A 15280-nucleotide genomic window follows, 5' to 3' on the forward strand; every position below is an offset into this window, starting at 1 on the left:
TACTTTAAATACGTAGAATAATATTATCAGAAGATATGTAACGATGTTGTTAAATTTACGCTTAATTATAATATCTAATTTTGTTTATCTATACTATATTATTATAAGCTAAACATATTTTCGTTTGTTCGGTTGGTTAACACTTTTCTAAAAAGTATGTTTCAAAATAAAGTTTAAAAAATATTATATAGTTAAAAAAAATCATGTATATAATATAACTACAAATTATGTAAATTATTAAGTTGCACTTAACTTTTTTTTACTTCTTTTGTTAGGGAATCAAATATTTTTAAAATTAATTTTGAAAATTTAAATTATAATATAACAAATAATTAATAAATTAAGAAAAAAAATTAAATAAATAAAACCAAGTCATGCAAATATAAGGTCAAGGCTCCCAATTTCCCCAATTTCCTATAGGCTGTCTACCCGGTCTCTAAGATTTTAATAATCTAAATTTTGAATTCATCAATAATATTATATATATCAAATAATACGTAAATTTTTAATTTTATTCATCTTAATAATATGTTATTATTTTTTTTAATTTTTTATATAAAATAATAAAATTGCAAATATTAAATTCTAACTAATTAATCCACAAAACCAACAACCAGAAATTCAACTCCAGCAGCCAAACTGAGCGGCTGAACAAAACAGCTTCAGTTCTGTCTAGGGTTAAAACATCTTGAATGCTCTAACTGACAAACAAAATCAAAACCTAGGCTTTAAGGTAATGGTCGGTATTGCTGCAACCTCAATGGTTGTTGATTCCCCTTCACAAAAGAGGCAACAGATTTTGCAACAGAGAAAATCTTTACCTATTGCTACAGGTCTTATCCCTTACATTTACTTGTGTTTATATTATGTCTTTATCTAAATTCTTGCAATAAAAATTGAATCTTTTTGTTTTTCATTATCTGCATTACTTTTGTTTCAGTTTGTGTCAAGATTTGTTCTTTATTGTTTATATATGTGTTTATGGAATTAATTATGTTGGGTTTTGATTTTAGCTGAAATTATTATGTGCCCTTTTGAATTCTAGTTGAAAAGAGGCTTTTGGAGGAGGTTAGGAAGAATGATACATTGATTATTGTTGGCGAAACCGGAAGTGGAAAAACCACTCGTAAGTTAACTTTTGCTGATTATTATTGCTAGTTGAGTTAAGTTGAATTTAGAACATTGGAAAGATGCTAACTTTAGTGAGTGATTGTTGTTTTCCTAGAGTTACCGCAGTATCTTTTTAATGGGGGGTTTTGCCGGGATGGTGGATTAATTGGGATCACTCAACCTAGACGTGTTGCGGCAGTGACTGTTGCTAAGAGGGTAGCGGAGGAATGTGGAAGTCAGGTGGGTCAACGAGTTGGTTATGCAATTAGATTTGAGGATGTGACCTCCAACTCGACGAAAATCAAATATATGACTGATGGGCTGCTGTTAAGGTATATTTGTGTGAATATGTTAAGGGCTAGGTACATCTTGAAGTTTAGGGGGTTCAAAAGTATCTGGGTTTGCTTAACAAGTATTGGTATAACATATATTGTGGTCTTGAAGTAATTTCGCCTGTTCATGATTTGCTTTAACACATAAAATAGTCCAGGCGGGTATTAGTATATGACGATTAATGAGCTTATAAAAAATGCATATCTTTGTTCATTATTATTTCCCCTTTTATCTGCTCTAATGATGTATTATGGATTTCTATAGCCTAAATTTGTTTAATTTTAAGAGCTATTACAATTTTAATGGACCATGGATTAAACATAAGTATGCTTGTTGTGTTTCACGCATTACAATACTATCATTAGGCTGACTGCATCTTGAATTCTTTGTCATCAATGCTTTAGGGAAGCACTATTGGACCCTTATCTCTCCAAGTACTCGGTTATAATCATAGATGAGGCTCACGAGAGAACTGTTCATACTGATGTTTTGCTTGGATTGCTGAAAAGAGTACAAAAGACAAGGTCACAATATGTCGACAAGCAACTAAATGTTGACTCAATGAAGGCCAATTTTAATACACTTGTAAAGAAAGAAGGCAATGGTCCAGGTGCTGGTAAGCTACATCAGTGCCAAAAGAGAAATTCTAATCCGTTGAAATTGATTATCATGTCTGCTAGTTTGGATGCGCGAGGCTTTTCTGAGTTCTTTGATAATGCAAAAGCTTTTCATGTTCAAGGGCGACAATTTCCGGTCGACATATACTATACTTATCAGCCCCAGACAGATTGTGTAGATGCAGCTTTACTTACCATATTTCAGGTATTTATCTTACGTCTTTTAGGATTTTTCTACTCATGTTTACTAGCTGGCTGGATCTGTTGGATTAAGAAGTCATTAGGATTGATTATAGTTCGTATGTAGGCAGATTTCATACTGCTTACTTAGCCATTGTATATCCCAGCCAGATTTCATGTTCATCTGGCAAAAGATTTGATCTTTTGTTTAGAAAATGAAGTCTAAAATTACTTCCTAGAGAAAATATTGAATACTGATGGAAGAATTCTTGTGCTCTATGTTAACCATCTATTTTCTCTAATGAAAATTTAAGGCACATATTTTTTTTCTAATCCAGATCTATTCGACGTCTATGTTATATGTATGTTAGTCATTATAATCTGTCCTCTATGGTAGTTACAGTTACAACTTCTTTATTAATTGGTTGACTAAGCTCATCAGATACATTTGGAGGAGGGTCCTGGGGACATACTCGTCTTCTTGACTGGCCAAGAAGAGATTGAATCTGTTGAAAGGCTTGTTCGCAACCGCATCCGGCAGTTACCTGAAGGCAACCAAAACCTAGTTACTTTTCCTATTTTTTCATCTCTTCCCTCGGAAAAGCAGTTGAAGGTGTTCTCGCCTGCCCCATCTGGATTTCGCAAGGTACAATAGATCTTTATGTTAAAAAAAAATTGGTCACTGAAGTGCTTCTTGAATTACATCTATACCAAAATGTGTGTGTATGTAAACTGATATTTGGTATTGTGTGCTCTAGCTATCTAATAAGTAACTTCACTGAAAGAAATGTACAGTAATAGGATAGTGTAGCCAACAGAGATTCTACAATATAGCTTCTCTTCTAACAATCATAGAGTTGAGTGTATTATTACTATATGTAGGTACTAGTGCTACTGAACTGAACAACTATGTAAAGGAACTCGATATTTTTATTGAGTACAAGGAGTTAATCTTTAGTGTAGCACTTTGTAAATAGAGATGTTCAGAAACTCTGCTAATATATATCCAGAAGTCTGAGCTTTACAAACCTATTTAGGAGAATCACTTTTCAGTAATCTGTCAGTCAATACACTTTCTTAGATTGTTTTGTGGCCATGTATGTTTAATTGCCTGTTTGCTCTGCTTAGGTGATACTGGCAACTAATATTGCCGAGACCTCAGTGACAATACCTGGAATCAAGTATGTTGTTGACCCTGGTTTGGTGAAGGTGCGAAGTTACTCTTCTGAATCTGGCATAGACTCCTTGATAACTGTTGAAACTTCGAAGTCCCAGGCTCACCAGAGGAGGTAGGTTGCTTTCACTAGAACTGTGCTGCCTAATGTCTTTGGACAGTTATTGATAATCATATCACATTGAACATAATGTAGCTGAGCTAATGATTTTGAATTTTGTAAAAAAGGAACTTCTTTTTGTTAAACAGCATTTTTCATTGGTATTTTTAAAGCACTAAATGCAATTTTATTTTTGTATTTGCTATTATGAGAGAAATTAGAAAGTCGATGTTCTGTTCTGTGTGCTTTTGCATACTTTTGTATCCCCTTTCCCTTTTCAGGGGTTGAAAAGATTGGAACTGAAAATTTCTCTGGGCCATTCTAGTTTTAGTCTATATCGGGCGAAGGATATAATGACTTGTCATTTGCTCATGTGAAAGAGCTGCATAACCTTTTTTTTCCTGTTCTGTTAACCTAGATATAGTGGCGGCTAGAAATGACATCAGTTTTTAGCCTGCTAGATTTTAAGATTTGGGGTATGCTTGTAGGTATTTAACTTCACTTCATTAAACGAAAATCGAGTTCTGAACAACTGAAACGTCGTCCAAAGGAAAAGGAAACAAGTTGCGGGTGTGTGTTGGGGGGGGGGGGGGGTTCTAAGTATCGCACAATGAGTAGCATCATTATTTTCAAAGTTAATTGACAAATTTCTCTTAATTCTCATGTATAGATGCATGAAGAAGCTTCCTTACATCTTTACTGAGATTATTAGTAATATACCTAAAAAGAAAGTGAAAGATGATGTGGTTTCGGGTTTTTGATGGGCTGTTCTAACTTCTCACATGTATTGCAGTGGGCGTGCTGGACGTGAAGGACCTGGGAAATGCTTCCGTCTTTATCAAGAAAGTTTATTTGACAAGCTTCCTGATTCTACAGTACCAGAGATCAAGAGGTTGGACCTCTCAAATGTTATATTGCAGCTTAAAGCTCTGGGCGTTGACGACATTTTTGGATTTGACTTCATGGAAAAACCAGATGAGTATGTGTAGTAAATCATATTTTTTGGTCGAAATATGCTTATACTTGCTACAAAAACTTGTAGATCTTCATTTTTTTGGATAAATATAACATCTTTGTATTGATTATGTAAAAATAAACCTACAGATGCTGCATATAAGATCGTCTGTTTAGTATTTTTGTCATGGAAGTGTTATGTTTAATTAGTTATTATTATTATTATTATTATTATTATTATTATTATTATTATTATTATTATTATTATTATTATTTATATTTTTGGTTATGCAGCATATAGGCTTGATTGTATTTTATCACTCTCCAACTCATTTGTCAGGAGTTAGGTTGACAGAGTACAGAATAGACAATTAATATTGGTTGCTGGAAGCTTTGGAGAAATCGAAGAGAAAGCAGTGTTTAGTGGAATGAGTATCCCATTTTTTAATATTAAATATACCTTCTAAAAATACTGCTGATAACCTGATAGTATGTATAATATTAAAAGTCAACACCGGATGATTTCTCTACATAGTCAACATGGTTCAAGCACACACTTAAATACTATAATGCAGAGGAAGGTAGTCTTATCATAATATCATAAATTATTTCTTGTCTTTAGTGCCTTTTACGACTCTCTGTGTTTTTCTGTGTATATGTCTTAAATTTTAGCATCCTCTGTGTTTATTTATTTTTGCCATGATTGTTGTCATTGACATCTAGAGTAACTGGGTTATCTTTTGATATGAACTTTGATAAAATGGCAAGCTATATTACTTAATAAAGAGTGTGCAGTACATACGAGATATGTAATGCTAAAAAGGACTGATAAGAAGAGTATATGGTATCTATTTTTGCTTGTTACTGCTTAATTATTACAATCCACTTATTTTCTTTAAATAATACACCAAATGAGGAGCTCTAATTTAATCTCACTCGTTTGAACAGAAAGGCCGTCATAAGATCACTGGAAACATTGTTCTTGCTAGGTGCTTTAACAGACGAAGCAAAACTATCGGATCCAGTTGGGCAGCAGATGGCCCGGCTGCCATTGGATCCTATGGATTCAAAGGCAATCCTCCTTGGTAGTCAGTTTAATTGCTTAAAAGAGATGTTAATAGCTGTTTCTATGCTTTCAGTGGAGTCCATCTTTTATGCACCCCCTGACAAGCTTGAACAGGTATGTTTCTCTTAACGATTAAGCATGTGTAATGTATTAAAAAGTCACTATTAATACTAAGGCTAAACAGAATCGCCCAAAGGTAGAATTATTTATCATTCTGTGTACATTTTAATTTTTTTTTATGCCAGTCACGTACAGCAATGAGATGCTTTTCGAGTCCAGAAGGAGACCATCTGACTTTGATTAATGTCTACTGCACTGCGGACGAGTTCTATGAGAAGAGCAAGGCAAGTAATAGTAAAGAAAATGCTGAAAAAAAATTGAGGAATTGGTGCAAGGAAAATTTTATCAATAGCCGCTCACTGAAGCATGCTCGGGATATTCACAGGTGCAACTATAGTTGTTTTCTTGACTCAAAATTATATTTGAAAATTTGATATTAGTTTTCTATTACTGTGGGTTTATTATGATGTCTTGTATGCTATTAAAAAAAGGTATATCAACTGATTGTGGTTATTAGACTGTATTTGCCTTGATTACGGTTCCCTCTTAATGTTGTTTTTCTTTTTTTGTATGGTTCGCTGCACTCTTTGTTTGCAGTCAAATTCTCGATAATGTCACTCGAATGGGCCTTCATGTTATGTCATGCGGGGATGACAAGATTCAGTTCCGCAGATGTCTTGCTGCATCCTTTTTCTTGAATGCTGCTCTGAAGCAGCCTGATGGCATTTACAGGTACTCCTCTGCCTTAACTAAATTCCTATTACCGTCGTTTGCTTCTGATTTATAAGGATACTTGTCAGTTTTCGACTTTCGAGAAATTCTGATTTTTATGTTATACATATAGTTTATTTCAAGTATAAGCTTACTCTTCACTTTTTTTAACGTTTCTCTTGTGTGTCGTATAATTATGTTAACACTCTTCCTTCCCAGTACTGTCTCTTCCATCTGTGCTTATCCTGGATTTTAATGCACATCTTTTCTTATTATGGATTTTTAATATACAGGGTTTATAGAAGTGGTCAAATGGCACAAATCCACCCATCCTCTGTGTTATTTAGGAGTAAACCAGAGTGCATAATATTCAAAGAATTAGTCCAAACTACTCAAAGCTATGTTCGCAATGTCACTAGAATTGATCCCCTGTGGTTGTCGGAGCTAGCTCCTCAGTACTTTGGGGTTCAACAATAGAGTTTGGTGTCGATCTATAAGGGTAAGAGATAATCTAAGATTATGATTCTGCTTTGCTGTTTACAACTATCTCTTGTTGTGTGTTTGGTTGGGATGAATGAAATTGGAGCTATATTTATGGCTACATGTTCCAACTTCAGTGAACTATGTATTGTATTATAATATTTTGAAGTATATCGTATTATAATAATTTAAACATTTAACTATATTGTGTTATAATATCTTTACTTCTTCTCTTATACTGTATTTATACTTATCAGGATGACTGAAAGGGACGAAAGTACAATGGTCTAAGGCGTTTGCTTGTGCTTACTCAAAAATGGTGGGGTTCAACTTCTGTTTACCTTCTGGGAGGGTGTGGTGGTAACTGTTTTTGCTCTACAGGTGCCTATACAAATATTTACATATCTGCGGAAAGGCACACCATGATTTCATGGTTCACCCTATCGACACTAATTCTTCATGCTGGATCATTCCATATCTACAGAAAGACACATCACAACTGAATTGTATCTGGTGCCTAACAGAGGGACAACATGGACACGAAAATGCTGCTCTGAGAATTTTGTGATCCAAAGTATTTTTGACACTAGGGGCAACTTTAAGGGAGTTTCTGAAGCCTCGATACTATCGTTTAAGGTTAAGTTAGTAGATGTCGGTGCGATTTTTGTGAAGATATGAGCTTGAGCGTATTAGTACATAAATTAGATGGGTAAGAACTACATGTTTCCTTGGGATGGAAAACTCAAATACAGAGCACACCGCTTCTTATTAGATTTAAGTATATTTAAGTGTGGTTCACTGGTTTGAGTCATGAAATTTGAGCCTTTAAGATGAGAATGGAAATGAAATCTTAATACTAAAATTATTAGAATCTCATTCTTATTTATCAGATTTAAATCCGGTCAAAGAAAATGGCAATTTAGTGTTTGGTAATAAATTTTGAAATTCAAGATTGAATTATGAAAGTTAACAAAGAAGTATGAAAAAGTTAACAAAGAATTGTCGAAATTTCTGTCTTTCAAGGGAGGCTAAGGCCTTGGGCCTGTTTGGGTACTAACAAATAAGTCGTTTATTGACTTATAATCCCGTAAGTACTTATTGACGAGTGTTTGTCGACCCAACTTATAAGTTGGATTTATAATTTATAAGCTGATAAGATAAGCTGAATGTTAGTAACGAAGTACTTTGTTCAACTTATTTGGATTTTTTGCTTTTTTGTTAATTTTAATTTTAAAAAATATATATTTATAAATGTTATTTAAATTTAAAATTCGTGAATTAAAATAGTTGTATTTAAAAAATTATTTATTTTAGTTCATTTAAGTAAAAAAAATCTGACATATAAGTAAATTATCCAAACACTTATACAACTTATAAGTTTTCATCTACTTATCACTTATAAGTCACTTATAAGTCACTTATGTATTTTAAGTGATAAGTTACTTATTTTAAAATTTCTCAAACGGACACTTTGTTTGGACGAGGTTGAGAAATAAAGGGTTGGGTTGGGTTATGATAGTTTGAACCCTTACCTTATTTGGACAGCAGGGTTGATGAATAAGGAGTTCAACCTTACCTCATTTGTATGGAGGGTTACGGGTGGAGGTTGGATAAGAGAGAGATAAGAGAGAGAATACCTACGAATGTATATCGGAGAGAAAGTAATTATGCTGACACAATCAACACCCCAATCTATTAATTTTTACATTAGGAAACAAGACTCTTCAACCCCTTTAAAAACCCAACCCTTACTTTAAATCTATTTCTTAGAGAGGTTTTATCATGTCACCCCAACTCACCCCATCCCAACCCCCAACCTGTTAATTTTTACATTAGGAAACAAGACTCTTCAATCCCTTTAAAAACCCAACCCTTGCTTTAAATCTATTTCCGAAAGAGGTTTTATCAGGTCACCCCAACTCACCCCATCCCAACCCCAACCAAATACAGCCTAATAGTTACTCTGGTGCAGGGGATTTTAATGCACTAATTTATATGTTTTGTATATGTATTCAGGTAAAACATTATGATTTTTAATTCAACAGTTTTAAAATAATTTATATTAGTATTTATATCTTTTAATTTTTCAAAATTTTAAACTGCGAGGTGTCGCCGTAAGGCGACGCCGAGTAATATTACACCATTTTTTTATATTTAAGTTATATATATAGTAATACAGTTAGAGAGTAATTGTTCAAATTCACACGTGTAAGCAATATATGTAGAAATGTAACATTATAATTTTCAATTCAACTGTTTTAAAATAACTTATACTGAATATTTTCATTTTTTAATTTTTCAAATTTTAAACTACGAGATGTCGTCGTAAGGCGATGCCGAGTAATATAAAACTAATTTTTTATATTTAAGTTATATATATAGAAATACAGTTAGAGAGTAATTGACACAAATTAATTTCAAATTCATATATTTAAGCAATATATATAGAAATGTAACATTGCAGTTTTCAATTCAATGGTTTTAAAATAACTCATATTAAGTATTTACAATTTTTTAGTTTTCCTCTCTTTAACCAACTGAGCCAACCCTTACGGGCGACAAAAATTGATTTCGAATTCACATGTTTAAGCAATATATGTAGAAAAACATATATGTGAAAATTAACTTTCATAGATTTTTTTAATCTCAATATACAAATATAATCCACTGTCAACTTTTATTATTGAAGTAGACACTTTTGTATAATACTATACAAAAATGAAATATCTGATTAGTAATGTTTAGACAGTAATAAAAATCAACCAAATTTTTCTATATGCCAAATCTATTCACATACTTTGTACCAATCTAATGCAAAGTTTAAGTAGGAACAAGATTGATAAAAATATTCTCATATTTTAAAGAATCCTCATGGTGTACTATTTATGTTATGTAATATTTACTGGATTTTTTTAAAGGTATTTGATTAAAAAAAATATTTACTCAGTTTTGTTGTACAAATTATTAAAATATTGACTACTAAAAATGTAAAAGAGAAATGTTAAAATATGAGTTAAAAGACTTTTAATTGGTTAAAATGAGAGAGAAAGAAAACTAAATTAAAATACTGATATTTAACGTTAAACTATAATATCAATTTTATATTTCAAAATAAACGGAACCTAAATAACTGTAATAAATAAATTAAATAAAATTAGAAGATAACCGTTTATGTTATAAAAATTACAAACTTCGTGAAAAAAATTAAAATTGAAGAAATTTGGAGTGCGAGTAGCGCGGACAAAAAGTCCCTAGTACAGCCTAATAGTTACTCTGGTGCAGGTGTAGTTAAAAGAAAAATTGGAGTATGATAACTATATTTAGGCTTTCCTAAAAAGTCATAATAATAAATTTATTATAATTTAGAATGAATCAATAAAATATTGACGAATATATTTTTTTTCAATTTTGTTAATATGTAATTGAGTCTTACTGGGCACAGTAACTGATAATATATATTTTTAGGAAAATTAATGCGAATGCTCACTTATTTTAAAATAATATAACAAACAAGTGTCGGAAAATTAATAAAACAAACCAGTGTTAGTTTTTAAAAAACATTTACCCAACAGATAAACAAACATTCCATTGTTTGGCCCAACAGTTCATGATAAAAGTAGTAAAAACAGAAGTGAGGCAAGTAGACCCGAAAATAATGTTGTACCATACGTGAATACGATATGAAACGACACGAATAATTAGTGTTTGGATTCGAAAATTTGGTACACGAACATGAAAGTACACGAACACGAAAAAACACGAATATAATTAGTGGCGGGTTTGAGTTTTTGATATAAATACACGACACGAAACGAAAATACACGAAATAAATAAATAATTAATTATACACACACAATATATATGTGTGTATTTACTCTAAATACCAAATATTAATTATCTATTTTAAATAACATATATAAAAAGAAACGAGTAAGACCAAGTCGTTATTTTATATTTTTAGTTTTATTCGATGTTGAGCAATTTGTAGTTTGTTGTACTTCCAAAAATATTTTTACTTGTTTTATGTAATTATATTCGAAAATTTGTTGTTTACGATTCAAGACTATATTATTATCTATTGTATTATTATCACCCCGGATGTTTGCCGGTTACAGAGTCAAGTGACAGCGAGTCAAGTGACATTTAAACAGTTTAAACTTTAAAGTAAAAACATTTAAACTGTTAAAGTGCAACTAAAAACTAGTCTAGTTGAGTACAGCATCGTTTTCTCTGTCTGCTTTTTAGCTCAACAGGAGCTCTGCTAGATCCCCACCTCCAATCAATCACAAGGTTCACCAAACCCTAACTCTCATCTTATTATCCTATTTGATCATCTCTCTGTTTATTTGTGAATCTGATTAGCCCCTAATACACTCTGTAATCTTCTTAATTGTCTGTTTAGGTTGAGATCTCTCTCTCTCTCTCTCTCTCTCTCTCTCTCTCTCTCGCTCTCTCTCTCTCTCCATCTCTCTCTCCCCTCTCTCCATCTCTCTCTCTCTCTCTCAATATGTTTAATGTCAGTTTTACTGCCTAGCTATCTTGTGAATTGTAGTAAATTAGTAGATTTGATTTTATTTATCTGTTTCTATAATTTGTGTGCTTGTTTAACGATTCAATAAATTTCGGGGATAGTTGATTTACTGAAGTGAACTATACTTTCTAATAAGCTTTGGAGGAACACGTGTGTTTCAATTATGTATTAGTGTTGGAATGCGGTATTTTCTTGCTTTAAGTCGAGTTTGTTTAGTGATTTACCGAATTATGTACTTGGAACTTGATGTTGTTAAACTGGTTCAACATTTAATTGTGCATCTTTAGAAAGTTTGGTCTAATTATATGACATGTAAGAATGACAAAACTGCTTGTAGTGTTATGCTTAAATTGTACGAGAACTTGGACTCAATAGGAATTGCTTTGCAAAAGTTTACGGATTTAATGTAGTGGATCTTGTGATTACTAAAGAAACTTTGGTCGATGTATATGACATGTTAGAATGACAGAACTGCTTGTAGTGTTATGGTCAAATTGTATGAGAACTTGGACTCGATAGGAATTGCTTTGAAAAAGTTTTCGGATTTAATGTAGTGGATCTTGTGATTATAGTATTCTTTGTATGTTTGTAGAACGATTTGCTGTGTATTCATACTTGTTTGCTTGTTCGTGATCTATTCTAATTACGGCGCTTGCATATTATGAATGATAATGTCTTCAAATTCTTATACTTTTATTTTATATGCCATTGCCTTCATTGTCTGATGGACAGAATTGGAGTCACGAATCTAGAAAGAGGTCAGATATATGGGTCGTGGAGTCAGCAGCGGTGGGGGTCAGAGTTCGTTGAATTACTTGTTTGGAAGCGGAGAGGCTCCAAAGCCATCCACAAAAGAGGCAGAGGCTTCACTGAGTGATGTGCAGGCTGTAAATCATTCACCCAAACCTAGTACTGCTCCCAAATCTGTTGATGCTAGTAAGCAAATTCCTGCTGGTATAAACAGTACAGCTGCAAGTGGGCAGAACACAGGCAATTTCCTCACGGTAGGTCCTAGTATAGAAAGAGAAGAAGAAAATTTACTTGTTTTTTGCTCATCAAGTGAAAATCCCCATCTTTAGATATACGTGTTATATAAAGATGCAACTTCTTACCTGGTTCAGTCGTACATGATTTTTTTTTCTTGATGCATTGATGTATGATTTAAATATTTATCTTCCCAATGCAGGATAGGCCATCAACTAAGGTCCACTCAGCGCCTGGTGGTGGTTCTTCCCTGGGTTATCTCTTTGGTGGGAACGACAAGTAACTCTACCTAAGGATGCTGTTTTCCATAAACAATGAAGTCATGAAATGTTTGTTGTAATATGTAAATGGCTGAGGATATTCCAGCCGAGTGTGTATTTGGTTATTGGCATGTTTAATGGTTTGTAACAAGCTATCTGAATTCTAAACAAAGAGACATTTCTCCGTTCATGTTCTTCTCTTGTGAGACAGTACAAATGTGTAACTGAGCAGTATGTACCTTATATCATGATTTGTTAGCAAATAGGCACGGATATTGATATAAGCTTTTTTATTTTGCCGCAAGAAATTTGTAAATGGGAACCTCGGAAGAATTGGAATACTTATGTCCTGCAAAATGACCAAAAACTCTTAACTCCCCTGTAGTAGCATGGATGTTTCGGAAACAATGGAAGAATGCCAGATTTGTAGTTTCATATTCTCCCTCCTGCAGTGAATGATGGTGCGTTAGCCTGGGTGACTGTTAAAGTGAACATCCATGCTGCTATCTTCGAGGCTCGGGATGGCAGGGGCTTGCTAGTGGAAGCTCGAAGTTTCACGGTATGGTGTGGTGACACCTGCATTGGCAGAGCAATGGGAATCTATAAGGCTCTCAGCTTGATTAAGGAAAAACGATTGGGTCAAGTATTGTTAGAATCCGATTGCGTGGTTGCTATACAAGCAATAAGCATGAGCTTTCCTCAGTTTTCTTAATTTGGCTAAGTGATTACTGATTGTCAATCTATGACTGTATGAGTAAGATTGCTACTCCGAGTGGTTGGTCAGAATATCTCCAACCACGTTACCTATATTCATTAACTAAAATATTATAAAATATTAATTAGCTAAATTATACATGACCAAAAAGGTGCTTTTCTCCAACCATGTTAGCTATAACCGTTAGCTATATTTAAAAAATAATATTTTTTTTTTTTTTTAAAATTCAAATTTATAACGGCTATATTACAACGGACATTTTCTAACGGCTATATTATAATGCCTATGTTCTAATGGTTCTATTACCGCAACTCTTTTTTTATATATAAATAAACCATATAACTGGGAACTGGAGAACACACAAAATTATATTCACTTTCATTATAAAATTCAATCCAATGGCAAACTCTATGCGAATTATTAACGAAATAATGCAGGTGGAAGAAGAAGAACTTGAAGCAATGACGACGATGGTCGGTACTGTTCACCTTCATCGCAGACGTCAAAGAGAAAATTCGGTCGCACGTCATGGTGGATCTATAATGAACCACTGTGTCATTGATCTCATTAGAGAAGAAGGGCACAATAGGTTGTATCATGATTATTTTTCAGTTAATCCTTCCCCACATATACAGAAGCACAATTCCGTCGAAGATTCCGGATAAGCCGATCATTGTTCTTACGAATTGAAGAAGCAATTACAGTTCATGATAATTATTTTACTCAAAGAATTGATGTTGTGGGTGCTCGCGGATTATCATCTCTTCAGAAAATTACTGTTGCAGTGAGAATGCTTGCATATGGAACAACCGCTGAAGCTGTTGATGATTATGTAAGAATTGGTGAAAGTACAACAATAAAGTCTAAAAAGATTTGTTAAAGCAGTCGTCGATATATTTGGTACAAAATATTTGAAACGTCCAAATGGTAGAGACGTGGCTAGATTATTGGCAAAAAATGAAGCACGTGGATTTCCTGGAATATTGGGCAGTTGTGATTGTAGAGCTGCAAATGAACAGAGTCGTTAGTGAACAAAACTCGGGATCGGCTCGTTTAAGTGAACTCGGCTCAACTCATTTTCTTAAACGAGCCGATCGCGGACAAAAAAATAAGTTCGGATAATTAAACAAGCCGCCCGAGTTTTTTGTATGTTCGGCTCGGACTCGGCTCGTTTAGCTCGGACTCGGCTCGAACTCGGTAACTCGGTAACTCGGCTCGGCTCAGATAAATTTTTTATTTATAACATATAATAAATATTTACTAATCACTTGTATAAAGATTTTAAATTTTTTAATTAAAATTTAATAATAATTTTAAGGTAAAATGATTAATTTAATAAAAATTTAATACATATTTTAACAATAAATAATTTAATTAATTTCATACATATCACTAGAGCTTGATTACTTTAACAAATAATTTCTAATTAAACTTAACCCTAAATTTCACCAAGCACTTTTATTAGAGAAGTCTATGATAAAATCGACCAAAATTACGATTTCGAATAAATTAAAATAGTGAGTTGTTAAAATAAATTAAAACATTATAATATTTTTTAAAAAACATAAATTAATTTTTAATAATTATATTTTTCAACCACTTAAAGGGGCTTGCTTCATTTATTTTATTTTATGTCTTTTCTAATCTAAACCAATTTAACTGAAATATAAAAAATTACTAAATCTTTGAAAATCGACATCAATAATTTAAAAGTAATGCACGATTTCCAAAGTTATGAATGTTTCAATAATTTATAATAAAAATGTTTTCGTTCTTAAAACTCGGCTTGTTAATAAATTGATAAAATTATATGAATTAAGAAACAAGTGTAGAGTGTGAGTGTGCGTATATAATTATAAGATAAAATTAGTATTTGATCTCAATATAACTTATAAAATTACAAATTATACTTTAAGCTTGGTCGATTATAAAATATATGCGAACTATTAGTGGACAACTCGACTCGGCTCGAGTTCGGCTTGGCTCGGTTGTTCGTGAGCAAACT

General features: G+C 32.7%; 2 protein-coding genes across 4 annotated transcripts; both read left to right on the forward strand.

Moving 5' to 3' along the window:
* Positions 1–613: 613 nt before the first annotated feature.
* On the forward strand, positions 614–7616 carry LOC141667119 (pre-mRNA-splicing factor ATP-dependent RNA helicase DEAH10). 2 transcript variants are annotated; one of them, XR_012552511.1, is made up of 13 exons: positions 614–833; positions 1046–1126; positions 1226–1442; positions 1848–2265; positions 2683–2886; positions 3369–3529; positions 4308–4493; positions 5417–5648; positions 5780–5979; positions 6192–6326; positions 6599–6804; positions 7043–7166; positions 7270–7616. XR_012552511.1 is itself a non-coding variant. In XM_074473487.1 (12 exons), the coding sequence occupies exons 1-11, from the start codon at positions 737–739 to the stop codon at positions 6780–6782; spliced, it is 2115 nt and encodes a 704-aa protein (XP_074329588.1). In that variant the 5' UTR covers positions 614–736; the 3' UTR covers positions 6783–6804; positions 7043–7616. The 2 variants fall into 2 exon arrangements, 1 of the variants encoding a protein (XP_074329588.1); XM_074473487.1 differs by having other exon boundaries at positions 7043–7616.
* A 3301-nt stretch (positions 7617–10917) lies between these two features.
* LOC141667331 (protein SPIRAL1-like 1) lies at positions 10918–12750 on the forward strand. 2 transcript variants are annotated; one of them, XM_074473771.1, is made up of 3 exons: positions 10918–11075; positions 12049–12320; positions 12503–12750. In XM_074473771.1, exons 2-3 carry the CDS (start codon positions 12084–12086, stop codon positions 12581–12583), a joined length of 318 nt encoding a protein of 105 aa, XP_074329872.1. In that variant the 5' UTR covers positions 10918–11075; positions 12049–12083; the 3' UTR covers positions 12584–12750. The 2 variants fall into 2 exon arrangements, with proteins under 2 accessions (XP_074329872.1, XP_074329873.1); XM_074473772.1 differs by having other exon boundaries at positions 11038–11187.
* The last annotated feature ends 2530 nt before the right edge of the window (positions 12751–15280 follow it).

The sequence above is a fragment of the Apium graveolens genome, chromosome 6 (assembly GCF_009905375.1).
Source record: "Apium graveolens cultivar Ventura chromosome 6, ASM990537v1, whole genome shotgun sequence".
In the NCBI taxonomy this organism is placed as follows: Eukaryota; Viridiplantae; Streptophyta; class Magnoliopsida; order Apiales; family Apiaceae; genus Apium; species Apium graveolens.

What these genes read in the sequence shown, in the direction of transcription:
- LOC141667331 (XM_074473771.1), top strand. Translation starts at nt 12,084, where the DNA reads ATGGGTCGTGGAGTCAGCAGCGGTGGGGGTCAGAGTTCGTTGAATTAC. An exon ending in ACACAGGCAATTTCCTCACG is followed by an intron (nt 12,321 to 12,502) that starts GTAGGTCCTAGT and finishes TTCCCAATGCAG; the next exon opens with GATAGGCCATCAACTAAGGT.
- LOC141667119 (XM_074473487.1), top strand. Translation starts at nt 737, where the DNA reads ATGGTCGGTATTGCTGCAACCTCAATGGTTGTTGATTCCCCTTCACAA. An exon ending in CCCCATCTGGATTTCGCAAG is followed by an intron (nt 2,887 to 3,368) that starts GTACAATAGATC and finishes TGCTCTGCTTAG; the next exon opens with GTGATACTGGCAACTAATAT. An exon ending in TTCATGGAAAAACCAGATGA is followed by an intron (nt 4,494 to 5,416) that starts GTATGTGTAGTA and finishes TCGTTTGAACAG; the next exon opens with AAAGGCCGTCATAAGATCAC.